Genomic DNA, 16,018 nt, shown 5'->3' with positions numbered 1-16,018 from the left:
CCATAGAAACTGTAGACTCCAGGACTGAGCAGAGTCAGGACAAACAAGTAAAAGGGAAGGAGCACAGCTGCACTCATCACCAGAAAATTGGATTAAAGATTTATTAAGCATTACCATGCCCACCAGATCAAGAGTCAGGTTTCCCCATAGCCAGACCCTCTCCCATCAGCAAGCTTCCACAAACCTCTTAAACTCATTTTTCAGAGGGCAGACAGAAGAAGCAAGAACTACAATCCCCAAGTCTCTAGAACAAAAACCACAATCACACCAAGCTAACCTAAATGATCTCGTGGATCACACCTTTGATCTAACTAAATAACCTATGGGCCAAGGCATGCAGGGCCACCCAAGGTGGACGGGTCATGGTGGAGAGTTCTAAGGAAATGTGCTCTACTGGAGAAGAGAATAGCAAAGAACTTCCATATCCTTGCCTGGAGAACCCCATGAACAGTATGAAAAGGCAAAAAGATATGGTACCAGAAGATGAGCCCACCCAGGTAGGTAGGTGTCTATTATACTATTGGGGAAGATCCCAGTAATAGCTCCAGAAAGAATGAAGAGACTGGGCCCAAGTCAAAACGATGCTCAGTGGTGGTTGTGTCTGGTGGTAAATGTAAAATCCGATGCTGTAAAGAACAGTACTGCATAGGAACCTGGAACATTAGGTGCATGAATCAAGGGAAAATGGACGTAAACAAGAAGGCGAGGGTAAGAATGACCGTCAACATTTTAGAAATCAGAAAACTAACATGGATGGAAAAGGGTGAGTTTGACTGAGATGACCATTACATCTGTGGGCAAAAATCCCTTAGAAGAAACGGAGTAGTCTCATAGTCAAAAAAAGACTGTGAAATGCAGTAATGGGTTGCAGTGTCCACAAGGACAGAATGATCTTGGTTCGTTTCTAAGGCATAACATTCAGCATCACAGTAATCCAAGTCTATGCTCCAACCACAGATGCCAAAGAAGCTAAAGTAAAATGATTATATGAAATCCCACAACACCTTCTAAAGTTAACAGCCCCAAAAAGTGTTCTTTCCATCGTAGGGGATTGGAATGCAAAAGCAGGTACTCAAGGGATAATTTGTTGCAGAAGATGGAGAAGCTCTACACAGTCAGCAAAAACAAGACCTGGAGCTGACTCTGGCTCAGATCATAAGCTCCTTATTGCAAATTTCAGGCTAAAATTGACGACACTAGGCCATTCACATATGACCCAAACCAAGTCTCATGATTATACAGTGGAGGTGTGGAATAGTTTCAGGGGGTTAGATCTGGAAGACAGAGTGCCTGAAGAACTAAAGATGGAGGATCAGAACGAGGTACAGGTGGTGGTGACCAAAACCTTCCCCAGGAAAATAAATGCAACAAGGCAAAATGGTTGTCTGAGAAGGCTGTACAAATACGTGAGAAAAGAAGAGTAGTGAAAGGCAAAGAAGAAAAGGAAAGATATATGAATCTGAATGCAGATTTCCAAAGAACAGCAAGGAGAAATATGAAAGTGTTCTTAAGTGAACAATGCAAAGAAATAGAGGGAAGAAATAGAATGGGAAAGACTAGAGTTCTCTTCAAGAAAATTAAAGATAATAAGGGATCGTTTCATGCCAAGATGGGCACAATAAAGGACAGAAACACCAGGGATTGCACAGAAGTAAAAGATATTAAGATGAGGTGGCAAGGACACACAGAATTGTACAAACATGGTCTTAAAGACCCAGATAACAGTGATGGTGTGATCACTCACCAAGTGCCAGACGTCCTATAGTGTGAAGTCAAGCGGGGCTTAGGAAGCATCTTTATGAACAAAGTTAGGGGAGGTGATGTTATTCCAGCTGAGGTATTTCAAACCCTAAAAGATGATGCTGTGAAAGTGCTGCACTCAATATGCCATCAAATTTAGAAAACTCAGCAGTGGGCACAATATTGGAAATGGTCAGCTTTCATTCCAACCTCAAAGAAGTGCAATGCCAAGGAATGTTCAAACTATCATATAATTTCACTCATTTCACAAGGAAAATGCTAGGAAGGGAATGCTCAAAATCTTTCATGCTATGCTTCAACAGAAGGTGAACCAAACACTTCAATCTGTACAAGCTGGATTCAGAAAAGGCAGAGGACCAGATTACATTGCCAACGTCTGTTGGAAAAAACAAGGTAATTCTAGAAACATCTAATGGTTTCACTATGCTAAAGCATTTGCCTGTGTGGATCAGAGCAAAGTGTGGAAAATTCTTAAAGACAAGGGAATACCAGACCAACTTACCTGACTTCTGAGAGGCCTGCATACAGGGTAAGAAGCAACAGTTAGAAGTGGATAAAGACCACTGAAAAAATAAATAAATAAAGGAAAAAAAAAAAAAACAAAAAGAAGTGGACAAAGAACAACAGACTGGTTCCAAATTGCGAAAGGAGTAAGTCAAGGTGGTATATGGTCACCCTGCTTATTAAAGCTATCTGTAGAGTACAGCATGCACATTTATGGGCTGGATGAAACACAAGCTGAAATCAAATTGCTGGGAGAAATCTCAACACCCTCAGATACGCATAGGATACCACCCTTATGGCAGAAAGTCAAGTGGAACTAAAGAGACTCTTGAGGAGGGTGAAAGGGGAGAGTGAAAAAGCTGGCTTAAAACTCAACATTCAAGAAACTAAGATCACGGCATCTGGTCCCAACACGTCATGGCAAACAGATGGGGAAAAAGTAGAAACAATGTAAGATTTAATTTTCTTCTCCAAAATCACTGTGGAGGGTGAATGCAGCCATGACGGTGGTGGTGGTGGTTTAGTCACTAAGTCTTGTCCACCTCTTGAGACCCCATGGGCTGTAGCCTGCCAGGCTCCTCTGTCCACGGGATTGTCTAGGCGTGAATACTGAACTGGGTTTCCATTTCCTTCTCCAGGGGATCTTCCTGACTCAGGAATTGACCCCGGATCTCCTGCACTGCAGGCAGATTCTTTACCAACTGAGCTACGAGGGAAGCCCCAAATTAAAAGACGCCATGAAGTTAAAAGACGCTTATTCCCTGCAAGAGAAGCTATGACAAACCTAGATCATGTAATAAAAAGCAGAGAGATCACATTGCCAAAAGAGTTGTGTCTAGTCAAAGCTATGTTTTTCCCTGTGGTCATGTGTGGATGTGAGCACTAGACCGTAAAGAAGGCTGAGCGGTGAAAAATTGATGCTTTTGAATTGTGGTGCTGGAGAAGACTCTTGAGAGTGCCCTGGACAGAAAAGAGATCAAACCAGTCATTGCTGAAGGGAATCAACCCTGAATATTCATGGGAATATCTGATGCTGAAGTTGAAACTAAAACTTTTGGCTACCTGATCGGAAGAGCCGACTCATTGGAAAAGATGCTATTGTCAAGAAAGACTGAAGGGAAAAAGAAAAGGAGGCAGCAGAGGATGAGATGGTTGGATGGCATCACTGACTGGATGGACATTAGTTTGAACCAAGTCCAGGACATGGTGAAAGATAGGGAGCTTGGCGTGCTACAGATCATGGGGTCACAGTCAGAGATGACTGAGCAACTGAACGAAAACAACACAGAACTGCCAAACAAAAGTAAAACAAACTGTAAACAATGGACAATAGTTAATAACACCATATTGATATTAGTTGCTCAGTTTTAACAAAAGAACTTGTATCAGTTGAAACAATCCAAGATGTTAAAAACAAAAGATGCTAAGTGGAGGAAGAGACTGGCTCTATAGGAACTCTGTACACTATCTGCTTAAATGTCTGTAGTCCTAAATCTGCTCTTTAAAAATAATACAGGTGCTCATAAGACAAGATGCTCACCATTCATTATGAAAGAAATGCAAAGCAAAGCTACAATGTTGTATCACCTCACACTTGCCAGAAAGCCTATCATAAAAAATCTAGAAACAATAAATGATGAAGCAGCGTGGAGAAAAGAGAACCCTCTTGCACTTTGAGGGGGAATGTAAACTGATACAGCCACTATGGAGAACAGTATGGAGCTTCCTTTAACAACTAGAAATAAAACTACCCTATTACTCAGCAATCCCACTACTGGGCATACACACTGACAAAGCCATACTTGAAAAGATTCATGGACCGCACTGTTTCTTCCAGCACTGTTTACAATAGCTAGGGCATGGAAGCAACCACCTCAACTTCCACTGACAGATGGATAGTTACAGAAGTTGTGCTCGATATATACAATGGAATATTACTCAACCATAAAAAGTAACAGATTTAAGTCAGTTGTAGTGAGGTGGATGCACCTAGAGTCTGTTATACAGAGTGAAGTAAGTCAGAAAGAGAACAAAATATATTGCATATTAACGCATTCATATGGAATCTAGAAAATGGCACTTAGGAATCTATTTGCAGGGTAGGAATAGAGACACACGTAGAGAAAAGACGTGGACACAGCACGGGAAGGAGAGAGAGGGACAAATTGAGAGTGGCAATGACATATATGCACGACCATGTGTACAAGAGATAGCTAGCGGTGATGCTGTATAACAGAGGGAGCTCAGACTGCTGTTCTTTGACAACCTAGAGGGCTGAGATGGGGGTGGCTTGAGGGATGCTCACGGGGAGGGGGGATATATGTATACATATAGCTGCTTCATACTGTTGTACAACAGAAACTAACACATTACAAAGCAATTATCCTCCAATTAAAACTTTTCGTAAATGCACTACTGATTTAAAATGTAGAAAAAATCTCGACAAGAACACATAGCCAGTACAGACCTATATACAACAATGCCAAATGAATATGAGACAGGAACAATGAAAGGCAAAAGAGAATGTAAGAATCTGTCCTCGAATTAAAAATCTTAGGAAACATGCAAATAAAATATTCAAAAAATTAAATAACTTGAGCTATCTGGCATAAAATAGTTCACCATAGCAAAATCAAGAGTCTGGCCTGGAAGAATCAACAATTACTTAGATCAGATAATAGAAAATACACCATAAACAAAGCAACCATACAAAAAATGTACCTACAACGAAACCTCAGAACAATGTATACATTCCACATGGAGGCAACAAGAGTGTCCTGAAAACCTTAGGAGAAAGAAGTCGCAAACAGAATAGTATGTTATGTGTATTCATGAGGAGCAGATATTGTAAGACTGTCGATGTTCCTTAGCTCCTTTACAGATCTACTATTGTCAGACCAGCTGAGACCACAATCCAACATGGGCTGCTGATTCCTGTACCTAGAATAAACCATGGAAAACTTATACAAGGGCTAAAGAGAACTAGTAAAAGAAGCAAAAACACAAAACTAAATAATCCCTGAGGGAAAATAAGTCTCCAATGGACTTGACCCTGTGAGTGCCAAGGTGAGGGAGTACTTGGAGACTGACAAGGGGTGTGCAGCCTACAAGGGAAGCAGACAACAGGATCAGCTGCGAAAGGCTTTGAAGTTCAGCCCTTGATTCTTCCACTGTGCCCTGGGGCCTTGACTCTCTATAGCCTCACTGAAGGAATCAGAGGTAGCATCTCAGAGCTCCCATGCCAAGACCATGGGGCACAAAACTTTGGGTTGGATGTGGCAGTATGGCCCAGAGGTCATGAAATAGCCAGCAGAAACTTTCTTAGTGGATGACAACTGGCCCTTTTAAGTGATCACCTTAATAGACTATCACACGGGGACTAAAAGAGAAAACTTAATACCACAGAAATTGTACCAAGGGACAGAAATTCACCTCAGAACTTTCGAGTAATGCCCCTGCAGTCGACTAAGAGCCCACAGTGAGAACTGTCGGGCTTAGGAGCCCCTTCACTTACTCTGCTGGGATTGTGTGGGGCATGGTTGGGGACAGGGTTGGATTCATACCCGAAAGCAAAGGATTTCCAGGCCCTGCCAGCAGTCACTATGAACATCCTGAGTGAGATGTGAGGGGCTCCACACCACAGAAGGGGGTCTCCCATCCTTCCCTCTCAGCTCATCTTACCTGCAGCAGCCAGTTTCTGGAAGCCTCAGGCAGAAGTGTCCAGAGGAGATGTACGTTCACTTCTCACCAGGAGTCTCGGGGCTTGACGTCTTCGATGTGAGGCCTTGTCCTCAGGTCAGCAGATGGGACAGAGCCCACCACGTACAGGGGCCAAGGGAAGACACGGAGAGTGGATGGAGCATCACTCAGCACAGAAGACGGGGCCCAAAAGTGCCCTTCCTGTCATTCTCAGGAGCTCCAGGAAGCCTGTTCGGCCAGGCCACAAACAATTCCTGCCGGGATGCTGACGGAAGCTAGAGCCTGAGATGGAGACTTGTAGACTCAGCTCAGTAGAGGGAAAGGATCCCCTAAGATTCAAGGAACGGGGCACATGCCCATCCTGCGGGACGCTCCCCCGGAACCTTGCCCACCCTGACCCCGCCTCTGCTGTCCGCCTGGAACACAGAAGCACATGACCGGAAGTGACGACACACGCTGGGGCTGCGAAACCTTCTTTGACAGCTGCTGCCATCTTTGACAACTGCCGTTTAGGGGGCCCAGACGGAGGGCTCCCAGGTCTCATCAGGTGTCCAACTGTGAGGTGACGTGAGTTACAAATGTAGGGACGCACGTCCCGTTCGGCCATGCCTTTCCCTCTGAAAAGAGGGGGCCAGACAATCCCCGGCCACCCTGCCCCTGCTCTCAAACGGATGATTCGGGCCTGCATCTTAAGCCCCAAATTCATCCGCTTCACCCAGGTGATCTCCGAGAGGAAGGCTTCAGTCTGGGGCTTGTAGACTCCAATTCTGCACAGTAGAGGGAAAGCCCTGAGCCCTGTAGCTAAAGGAGGGACCCTCGGGGGGGGCGGGGGACTGAGGGTCTCCACACCCCAGAACGGCGGCCACTCGAAACCCCCACCCCCTGCGACTTGGCCTCAGAGCATCCGGGTAGGATCCGGGCAGCTCTAACATTTGTGGGGCACCCTCACTGCGATCTCGATTGCGGGACACTGAGGGAGGAGGGGACCTCGGTCGGAGGGGTTCGTAGCTGGTCAGAACAGGGAGGATGCCAGGGCTCAGGAGCAGCCAGGATGAGGACCATCCTCCCCAACACACGGGCGAATCAGCACCCACGCCTGGGGTCAGCGCTTCTTCCAGCCAAACACAGGGAACCGAGGCTTTGCTCTGAGTGGGGAGGTTAGTGCTTGCTTGCAGAAGGGCGGGTCCTGGGACCCTTCGGTGGGAGGCTGAGTGCTCCCTCCTCTCCTTCTCCAGAGTCTCAGGAAGGTGGCAGCATCACCTTCAGAACAGAAGAGGGAATGGGGCGGGTGCTAGAGGGTCGTTACCCGTTTTTCATCCTAACTCTGAATGTGAACTGAAAGGACATGCCTCCCCTGCCAGCCCCCACGGGACTGCTCTAACGCCCAGGCAGGGCTGTCTGGCTGCGCCCCAGGGCTCACTCTCACTTCCTCCTCAGGGGACTCAGGGAACAGGCTGACCAGAAGAACAGGAGACTTGTGGGTCCTAGAGCAGTGGACTCAAGCCTCCCTAAGAAGCAGGCTTGGTTTAAGCCGGGGATGACTCTCCCTGGTGAAGGTGCTCACAGCATTTCTTTGTCCTTCCTTAAGGTGCCCTCCTTGCCTGCCTTCCTAACTGCACGCTGCCTGAGGTCCCTGACCTCTGTCATCATGCCTCGGAAGCACAAAAACAAGTCTCATGGCCACGGGAAACACCACCAGGTCCAGGGGGAAGCTCAGGAGCCCCAGGCCAGTGCTGCTGCAGCCCCCGGAGAGGAGCGCCCCTCCTCCCCCTCTTCTGTCCCTCAGGGTTCTCCCCCGAGCTCCCCTGCTTCTGGCGATCCCCAGGAGCTTCAGGGAGCCATGGGCCCTAGCTGTCCTGATGCAGGGCCTTCCTGCGCAGGATCTGATGAAGGTGCCCAGGACCCAGAGGAGGAAAGTGCAGATGCCGCCCAGTCAGCCCTGGTCGTTCGGAGCTTTCGCAGAGATCCTCTGAACAGGAAGGCCAGCATGCTGGTGGAGTTCCTGCTGGAGAAGTACAACAAGAAGGAGCCCATCACGCAGAATGCCCTGATGAAGGTCATCAGCAGCAAGTACAAGGAGCGCTTCCCTGAGATCCTGAGGAGAGCCTCTGAGCGCGTGGAGCTGGTGTTTGGCCTGGAGCTGAAGGAAGTCGACCGCAGCAGGAACATCTACACCCTCATCAACAAGTTCAGTCTCGGGGTAGAGGAAGGTTCACGTGGTGAGCGGGGGATGCCCAAGTCTGGTCTCCTCATGGCGCTCCTGGGCATCATCTTTATGAAGGGTAACCGTGCCACCGAGGAGGAGGTCTGGGATTTCCTCAATGTGTTGGGGATCTATGATGGGAGGAATCACTCCATCTTTGGGGAGCCCAGAAAGCTCATCACCAAAGATCTGGTGGAGAAGGGGTACCTAATCTACCGCCGGGTGCCCAAAAGTGGTCCTCCGAGCTACGAGTTCCTGTGGGGCCCAAGAGCTCATGCTGAGACCAGTAAGATGAAGGTGTTGGAAGTTCTGGCCAAGATCCAGGATACAGTCCCGAGTTCCTTCCCAGACCTCTTTCATGAGGCTCTGAGAGATCAGGTGGAGAGAGCAGGGCTGAGAGGCGTTTCCATTCCTCCAGCTATGGCTAAGGCCAGTGCCCCTTCCAGGGCCAAGTCCTGCAGCTCCTCCCACATCTAGGGAGGGGGGCAGGGCACTTTGTGCCCTTTCTGTCTGAAGAGAACAGTCCACCTCTTCAATAGTGCAGGGTAGTTTGGGTGGAAGGAACAAAACCCATAAGTTGTTCACAGTTCTAAGTAGTATGGGAGTTTAGGTGCAGTTTTAACAAAATGTGTACGTTTTCCTTTTATCCATATGAATTATATGTAGTCAAAAATAGATGATCTAGGTAGGTAGGTAGAGGTGTTTTATATTTTTAAATCTTACTACTCTTCATAACGTTTATTGTGCTTCAGAATCTAGGTTTATTAATGTCATGGATGTCATGTTTACTGCTGTTAGGTTTATGATTAGGAGTTCGTTATTTGTAAACAAGTTGAAAAGACTTCAGTATTTTCTTGGTGGTCCAGAAAGAGGTAACATAATGCTGGAATAGAATTTTACTTGGAAATGTGTAGGAATCCTAGAGATAAATACTTGGGATCACAAAGCTTTTAGAGTAAATGCTGGTTTATTCTTCATTTGTCTTCTCTGTCCTCTTTCCTAGTATAAGTTAATAACTTAGACTAAGATTTGCTTAGCTTATTTAAACTGTATGACACTTAAATGATAATAAAATAGAGTCTTTGCTCATCATTTTGTTTTTCTCTCAAATTAATTGACCATCTTCTGTTTAGAAGACTTTCTTATAGTACTGGGTTGGTAAGAAAATGACCAAGCCCCTATCTATGGAATTTTGAGTCTAGCAGCAGGTACCATATAAGTAAGGAAGGTGGTGAGGTAAGTCTAAGGAATAAACAAATCATAAATTAAAAGGGGGAAGTTGTGGAAGAGGTGGTTCCAGATGACAGCCGGCAAGTCTAAGTTACCTGATTAAGGCGGCATTGGTTCTTGGGAAACTTCTAGTTCCTCAGTGGGAGATAATTTTCAGTCCAAATGTATGATGGGATAGATGAGGCTGTGGCAGTGATGCCAGACACTCATATGATGGTTCTCAGGGGTGATGCTGTAAACCTGGAATATATCTAAACCATATACTCACCATTATTTGGGGATATCAGGAAACCATAGGGAATCTTAACATAGGGAATGGAACGGGCCCTGTGCACTTGAGCCAGGGCAAGTGAACACTCATACTGCATGTTTTCATCAAAAACTGTTCAGAGAGTTTCTGAGAAATAAGGCTGATATCCATTGGAGTGAGATGCCAAGATGTCACTGGACTGTCTCTCTTTCTAGGAGGGAGCATCAGAGCTTGCTCTGTTCAACAGGCAGTTTAATTAGGTTATGTTGAGAGTAATTTGGCAAACCTTAAGGGAAGGCTCAATTGTTAGTGGCAAAGGTTATTAAATTAGTGGTGGTTTGGATAAAAAGGACCTGAGGAAGAAATTGCTGGTCCTTGAGACAAATGAACTTGTATTTGCATCCATGTGGAGAAGATAACTTCACATCCATATTAAAACAGAAGCTCCAATAGGGAAAAACGGCTTAGTTTTACTTGCTTGGGAGCATTAGTGCCAATGTCGATTTGATTATTGTTTGAGGTTGCATATTCTCTAATATAGGCTGGAAATAAAATTATGTGATGGACGTTTGCTATCATTTGGAGCAAAGATCATCTTTGTAATTACTGCCATTCATTTAAAGTACCAAAGTTTGTCTCATATTGTGCCAGGTGATTTACACACATCACACGTGTATGTGGTCCTACATTATAGAATTTTTCCAGCACACTTTGCAGATGATGAAGCTGAAATAAAGAAGCTCAAATTCAAAGCTCATAAATGACAGGAACTGGACTGAACCCCGGCACTGAAATCCTCTAGAGTCCATACTGTGCCACTCCTCAAGGATGAGGCCAACCTTGGGTCACTTCCTCTTTCTGAACACTAGTCCAAAAGGTATTTCACATGTTAAATAGCAGAATTTCCCAAGAAGTCTTTCAGAGAAGAGACAGGAGTCAATGTAAAGATAGATGAATGAAGGCTGAGGAGACAAAAACCACATCATAACTGAAGTCACAGAGAGACTGGCCTGTGTCTGCTCTCAGAAGGCCAAGACAGGGCTGCCAGGCTGAGCATTCCCTCCCTTCTTCTCAGGGCTTGCAAGGACATGATCTTTGCTCTACATGGGTCACCTCAAGTGAAACAAAGAGGAAATCCAGAGTCCCCCAGGAGTCAAGGTGAGGAATCTTAGTGAGGGCATACCCCAACGCTGAACAGAGAGGGCCCCAAGAAGCCTGAATCTTGATGTCATCCCTGAAAGGGCACAGGTAGGAGTAGCCTCGTGTGGCATTCCCAGACTTTCCCTCTCTGGCACCACAGGAGTGAGCACATAAGTCTGAGGAGAGCTCCCTTACGTAAACAAAGCCCCAAACCCTGCCAGGAGTCAAGCTTTGGACTTGTGAAACCCCTGACCTCAGAACTCTGAGGAAACCCCACAGAACCCTGCCCTGCCCTTCCTGGCATCCCTGGGATACCTCCTGATTGGTGACATGACATGTCCATTTCCTTCTGTGATGTCACAAGGGGATTTGGGACATGGTCCAAGAGGTACAGCCTAGGGCCATCAGTGGGATTATTTCCAGATTTTCCAGAAACCAACTGAATACCCTGAAGTCAGATGGACCCACACACCTCAAAACCATATGATTCATCTCATCGTCTGCACCTCAGAAGACCAAGGACAGGCATGGAGGGATGAGGAGAATCTTACTTCCTCCTAGGGGTCTCATGGAGATGCTTGACCTACTATAAGAAAGTACAGTAGTATAAGGGGTGGGCCTAAGGGGAAGGGAGGGTAGAATTTCAGGCCACAAAAGAGGTCAAAGCAAGGACTGAGGGATCATCTACCAATAAAAAGAAGTGATAAAGAATCCAGCCCTGTTCTTATAGCCCTTGAAGAACCAGGGCAGAGCGATCAAGCTGAAGTTCCACCAACATTTATTTATTTCAGGTGTGTAGGAGGTGAAACCCTTAGTATGAAGGTGCAGATACCATTCCAAGAAAGGGGTGGGGACACCAGGCCCTATGGGGAACCAAATGAAGTACTCTTAATGAGTGTTGAGGACTCCAGAGGCCAGGACACAACTTCCCACTGAGCACTCAGTACTGGGTGATAACTACTGAATGGGGTGATAAGCTGAGGACCCCTTCACTTCTCAGAAATCCCACGGAGATTTGTGATGCCAACTATCGAACAGCAGAGGGAAAGGGTCCGATGACTGGCCACCAGTTGGGTGGTGGTCTTGAATGTGAAATAACAGATGCCTCTGTGTAGGAGAATACCAGCCCCTTCTGTCAGCCCAGCACACCTGAGGCAGGGGTAGTAGGATGCAGCCCAAAGATCACTCTAATTTCCTTCAAGTTTTTTCTCAAAGAACAGGTTGATGAGAATAGGAACCCTGGGGGTTTTCAAAACAGCGCCTCAAGAAAACCACATATGTAGCCTTCCTTATAACCAAGGTGGTATTTCCCTGCTGCGGCTGCACACTCAACCTTCGTCATCTTGCGGGCGCTTATCACCTGCCCTCCTACTCACACTTATAATCATTGACCCCCAGCACAGTCATCATGCCTTGGGGTCAGAATCATAAGCTCTGCATCCAGGAGAAACCCCACCAGGCCCAAGATGAGCCCCAGAGTCACAAGGGAGTTGAGCCCGCTGCAGTAATTGAAGAGCTTCCCTCTACCTCTTCTCTTTTAGAAGATAATTCACAGAGCTCATCAGCTACTGGGTCAAATAGCACTTCCCAGGGGTCTTCGGAAACCCCATCTACTACCAGCACTTTTTCAAGTACTTCTGACACATATGATGAGGAAGATACCAGTCAATATGAGGAAGATTCACGTTCCTCCCATGTCTCATTTTCTACCAAGAACACCTACCATGATTCTCTGAACAGCATGACAAGTTTGTTGGAGTGGTTCCTCCCATGTAAGTAAAAAATGAAGCAGCCCATTATAAAGGAAGACATGCTGAAGATCATCCACCCAAGATACCATGACCCATTTGCCGAGATTCTCAAGAGAGCTTCTGAACACATCGAGGCTGTCTTTGCAGCTGACTTGAAGGAAGTTGACTCAACCATCCACTCCTATCACCTTGTCAGCAAACTGAACCTGCACAACAATGGCAGGGTGTGGGATTGTAGGGGCTAACCTAAGACCGGTTTCTTGATGACAGTTCTGGGTGTGATCTTCCTGAAGGGCAACTGTGCCACTGAGGAAGACATCTGGAGCTTCCTGAATATGATGCGAGTATATGCTGGGAGAAAACACTTCATCTACTGAGAGCCCAGGAAGATCATCACCAAAGACTTAGTGATGATGAAGTACCTGGAGTACTGCCAGGTTGCCAGTAGCGATCCTCCATCTTATGAGTTCCTGTGGGGCACAAGAGCCTATGCTGAAACCAGCAAAATGAAAGTCTTAGAATTTTTGGCAAAAGTCAATGATACGGTTCCCAGTGCCTTCTCATCACAATATGAAGAAGCTTTGCGAGATGAGGAGAGAGCTCAAGCCACAGCCAGGCCTGGTACGACTGTCACTTCCAGGCACATTCCATGGCCACGTCCAGTAGCTTCCCCCATCCCCTACTGAAGACCAAGATTTTTAAAAAATCATCCAGATAAGAACATTTGACATCAAAATAGGGACTTTTGTTGAAATGGGAAGCAATCTCACAGTAAAACTGCTGGGAGAATGGAATGAAGAAATAAAATGAAAAAAATTTCAAAACATGATCAACCTTGATTTTTCTCCATCTTTTCTGTCTTCTGCTTTGTAAAATTAAATAATTTATACCTCAATAGGCTTATTAAAAAATGCAGGAGGTATTAAACCTTAACAAGTTAGACCTCTTACTGTCTTCATTTATTTTTTGAGCATCTGCTCTTTGAAAGGCTCTATGCTAGTTCTGGTGAGGCTAAGATCAAGACCTAGCCTATGCCCATACAACTTTAGAAACGGGAGCTGCAATCACATAAGGAAGATGTTAAAATAGCCTTTATGAATGACAGGAAAGTAAAAAGACTACCCAGAAAGAAAACTCTACCTGGGGTAACATCCTGATTTGTTAGGCTTTCCACAACAAAACCCCACAGAATGGGTGGCTGAAACAACTGAAATTCTCAGAGTTCTAGAGGCTGCAAGTCCAAGATGAGGGCTGGCTTACCCTGAGGCCTCTCCCCTTGGCGGCCATGTGGCCACCCTCTTCTCTTGGCATTCCTTTTGAGTGCATATATCCCTGGTGCCTCTTTTTGTGCCCCAATCTCTTCTTATAGTCACATTGGGTTATGGACCACCATAATGACTTCATTTTAACTCAACCATCTCTTTAAAGACCTTATCTCTAACTACAGTTGCATTCTGAAGTATTCTGAGTCATGCCTTCAATATGCATTTTTGGAGGGGACACAATTTGTCCCCTAACAGACAGAAATCTAAGGTGTCTCTGCTCTAATCTCAATGCAGGAGATTCCAGTGCACAGACTGGTATTCTACACACATCGTCTCCAGGGAGTTTCTGAGATGTAAGGGTGAACTCCCTTCAGGTGTGCAGGGAAGGAGGAAATTCTTCCTTTAACCCCTTTTGAGTTCTTGTGGTTAGACTACTAATAAAGTTGACACAAGACAGGGTAACAGGAGAAAAAGAGACAAATGGCAATTCATGTGCACAGAAGTGTCACAGAAATGGGACCTAAGAAGTAGGCAAAGTCATATCCATTGAGTAGGTGATGCTGTCCAACCATTTCATGCTCTGTTATCCCCTTCTCTTCCTGCCTTCAATCTTTCCCAGCATCGCAACCTTTTCCAATGAGACAGTTCTTCACATCAGGTCGCCAAATATTGGAGTTTCAGCTTCAGCATCATTCCTTCCAATGAATGTTCAGGACTGATATCCTTTAGAACTGACTGGTTAGATCTCCTTGCAGTCCAAGGGACTCTCACGCATCTTCCCCAGGAGGAACAAGATGGCAAGAGGTGTTGGTGGACATCGAATACATCTCTCTCCACAGATACATCAGGAATACACCTTCAGACACAGAAGTGCATGCAGAATACCAGCTGAGAGTGGACAGGAGTACATGACCAGCACTATAGAATATATAGACCCACGCAAAACTCAAGATCAAGCCCTGACCCTTTAGAGTGGGTCCACTGGCCCCAGGATCCTAGACTACCAGAGAACTAACCCTAGGGATATCAAATAGTGAGAACTCACACAAAGGAAACCAGTGTAATACAAGACCTGCCATCACCAAAACAGATAGCACCCTCTGCAAGATGCCTCACCCAAACAGCAAAGAAAACAAAAATACAAACCCAATCATCAGCAGACAGGACGACCACATTACTCAGCCTTGCCCATCAGAGGAAAAAACAAACAAACAAAAACTCAGCACAAATCTCACCCAATAAGAAGCTTACACAAACCACTGGACCAACCTTAGAGGGCAGAAACAAAAAGGAATAAAGAATTCAACCTTGAAGCCTGGGAAGAGGAGACCTCAAACATGATAATTAAAATAATAATAATAATTAAAAAGGCAGAGAAGCACTACAAAAATGAAGGAAGAAACCAGAAACACAGAAGTCCAAATAAATGAAGAGGAAATAGGCAAACTACCTGATCAAGAATTCATTGCTAAAGGGAATGCAGTGATACAGATACTTTGGAAACTGTCTGGCAATTACTTTTAAGTTAAATATAGTCTTATCATATGATCTAGCAAATGAACATTAAGGTATTTGCTCAAAATAGTCAAAAACTTAAGCCCATCCAAAAACATTCACACAAATTTTAACAGCAGAATAAGTCATAGCTTCCAAGAACCGAAATTACCAAAGATGACCTTCAGTAGATGAGTGGGTAAACAAACTATGGTAAGCTACATGGAATGCTATTCAGTCCTGGAAGAAAACATTTCAAACCATAAAAAGATATAGAGAAAATCCAATGTATAAGGATTAGTAGAGGGAGCCAGTATCAAAAGCCTACATACTGTATGATTCCATCAATGTTACATTCTGGAAAATGCAAATCTGTAGAAAGAGTAAAACATTCAGTAGTTGACTGGGGTTCCAAGTGAGGTTTTGTGGGATGAACAGATGGAGCATGGGAGATACATAGGGCATTCAAACTCCTCTGTAGGACACAGTGTTGGCTGAGTTAATAAGATAATGCATTTGTCAAACACTAAAGAAGAAGAGAGTTCCAGAAAAACATCTATTTCTGCTTTATTGTCTATGCCAAAGCCTTTGACTGTGTGGATCACAATAAACTGTGGAAAATTCTGAACGAGATGGGAATACCAGACCACCTGACCTTCCTCTTGAGAAACCTGTATGCAGGTCAGGAACAACAGTTAGAACTGGACATGGAACAACACAC

At 45.2% G+C, this 16,018-nt stretch overlaps 2 protein-coding genes and 1 pseudogene across 3 annotated transcripts in view; all 3 read left to right on the top strand.

The window, feature by feature from the left end:
• Positions 1 to 6,431: 6,431 nt before the first annotated feature.
• Positions 6,432 to 16,018, top strand: part of LOC122435956 (melanoma-associated antigen B4-like) — a 51,355-nt gene continuing 41,768 nt past the window's right edge. Inside the window, exon 1 of one of the 2 annotated variants that reach the window (XM_043460062.1) lies at positions 6,432 to 6,531. The gene's annotated coding sequence lies outside the window, so the exon portion shown is untranslated. The remainder of the gene's footprint in view (positions 6,532 to 16,018) is intronic. The other variant, XM_043460063.1, reaches the window with a different exon arrangement.
• LOC122435607 (melanoma-associated antigen B4-like) lies at positions 7,613 to 8,644 on the top strand. Its single transcript, XM_043459770.1, has one exon. It carries the CDS (start codon positions 7,613 to 7,615, stop codon positions 8,642 to 8,644), a length of 1,032 nt encoding a protein of 343 aa, XP_043315705.1.
• On the top strand, positions 12,196 to 13,224 carry LOC122435606 (annotated as a pseudogene).

This window comes from Cervus canadensis, chromosome X (assembly GCF_019320065.1).
Source record: "Cervus canadensis isolate Bull #8, Minnesota chromosome X, ASM1932006v1, whole genome shotgun sequence".
In the NCBI taxonomy this organism is placed as follows: domain Eukaryota; kingdom Metazoa; phylum Chordata; class Mammalia; order Artiodactyla; family Cervidae; genus Cervus; species Cervus canadensis.
Note: the sequence above shows the minus strand (reverse complement) of the source record. Positions and strands in the feature narration are given on the sequence as shown.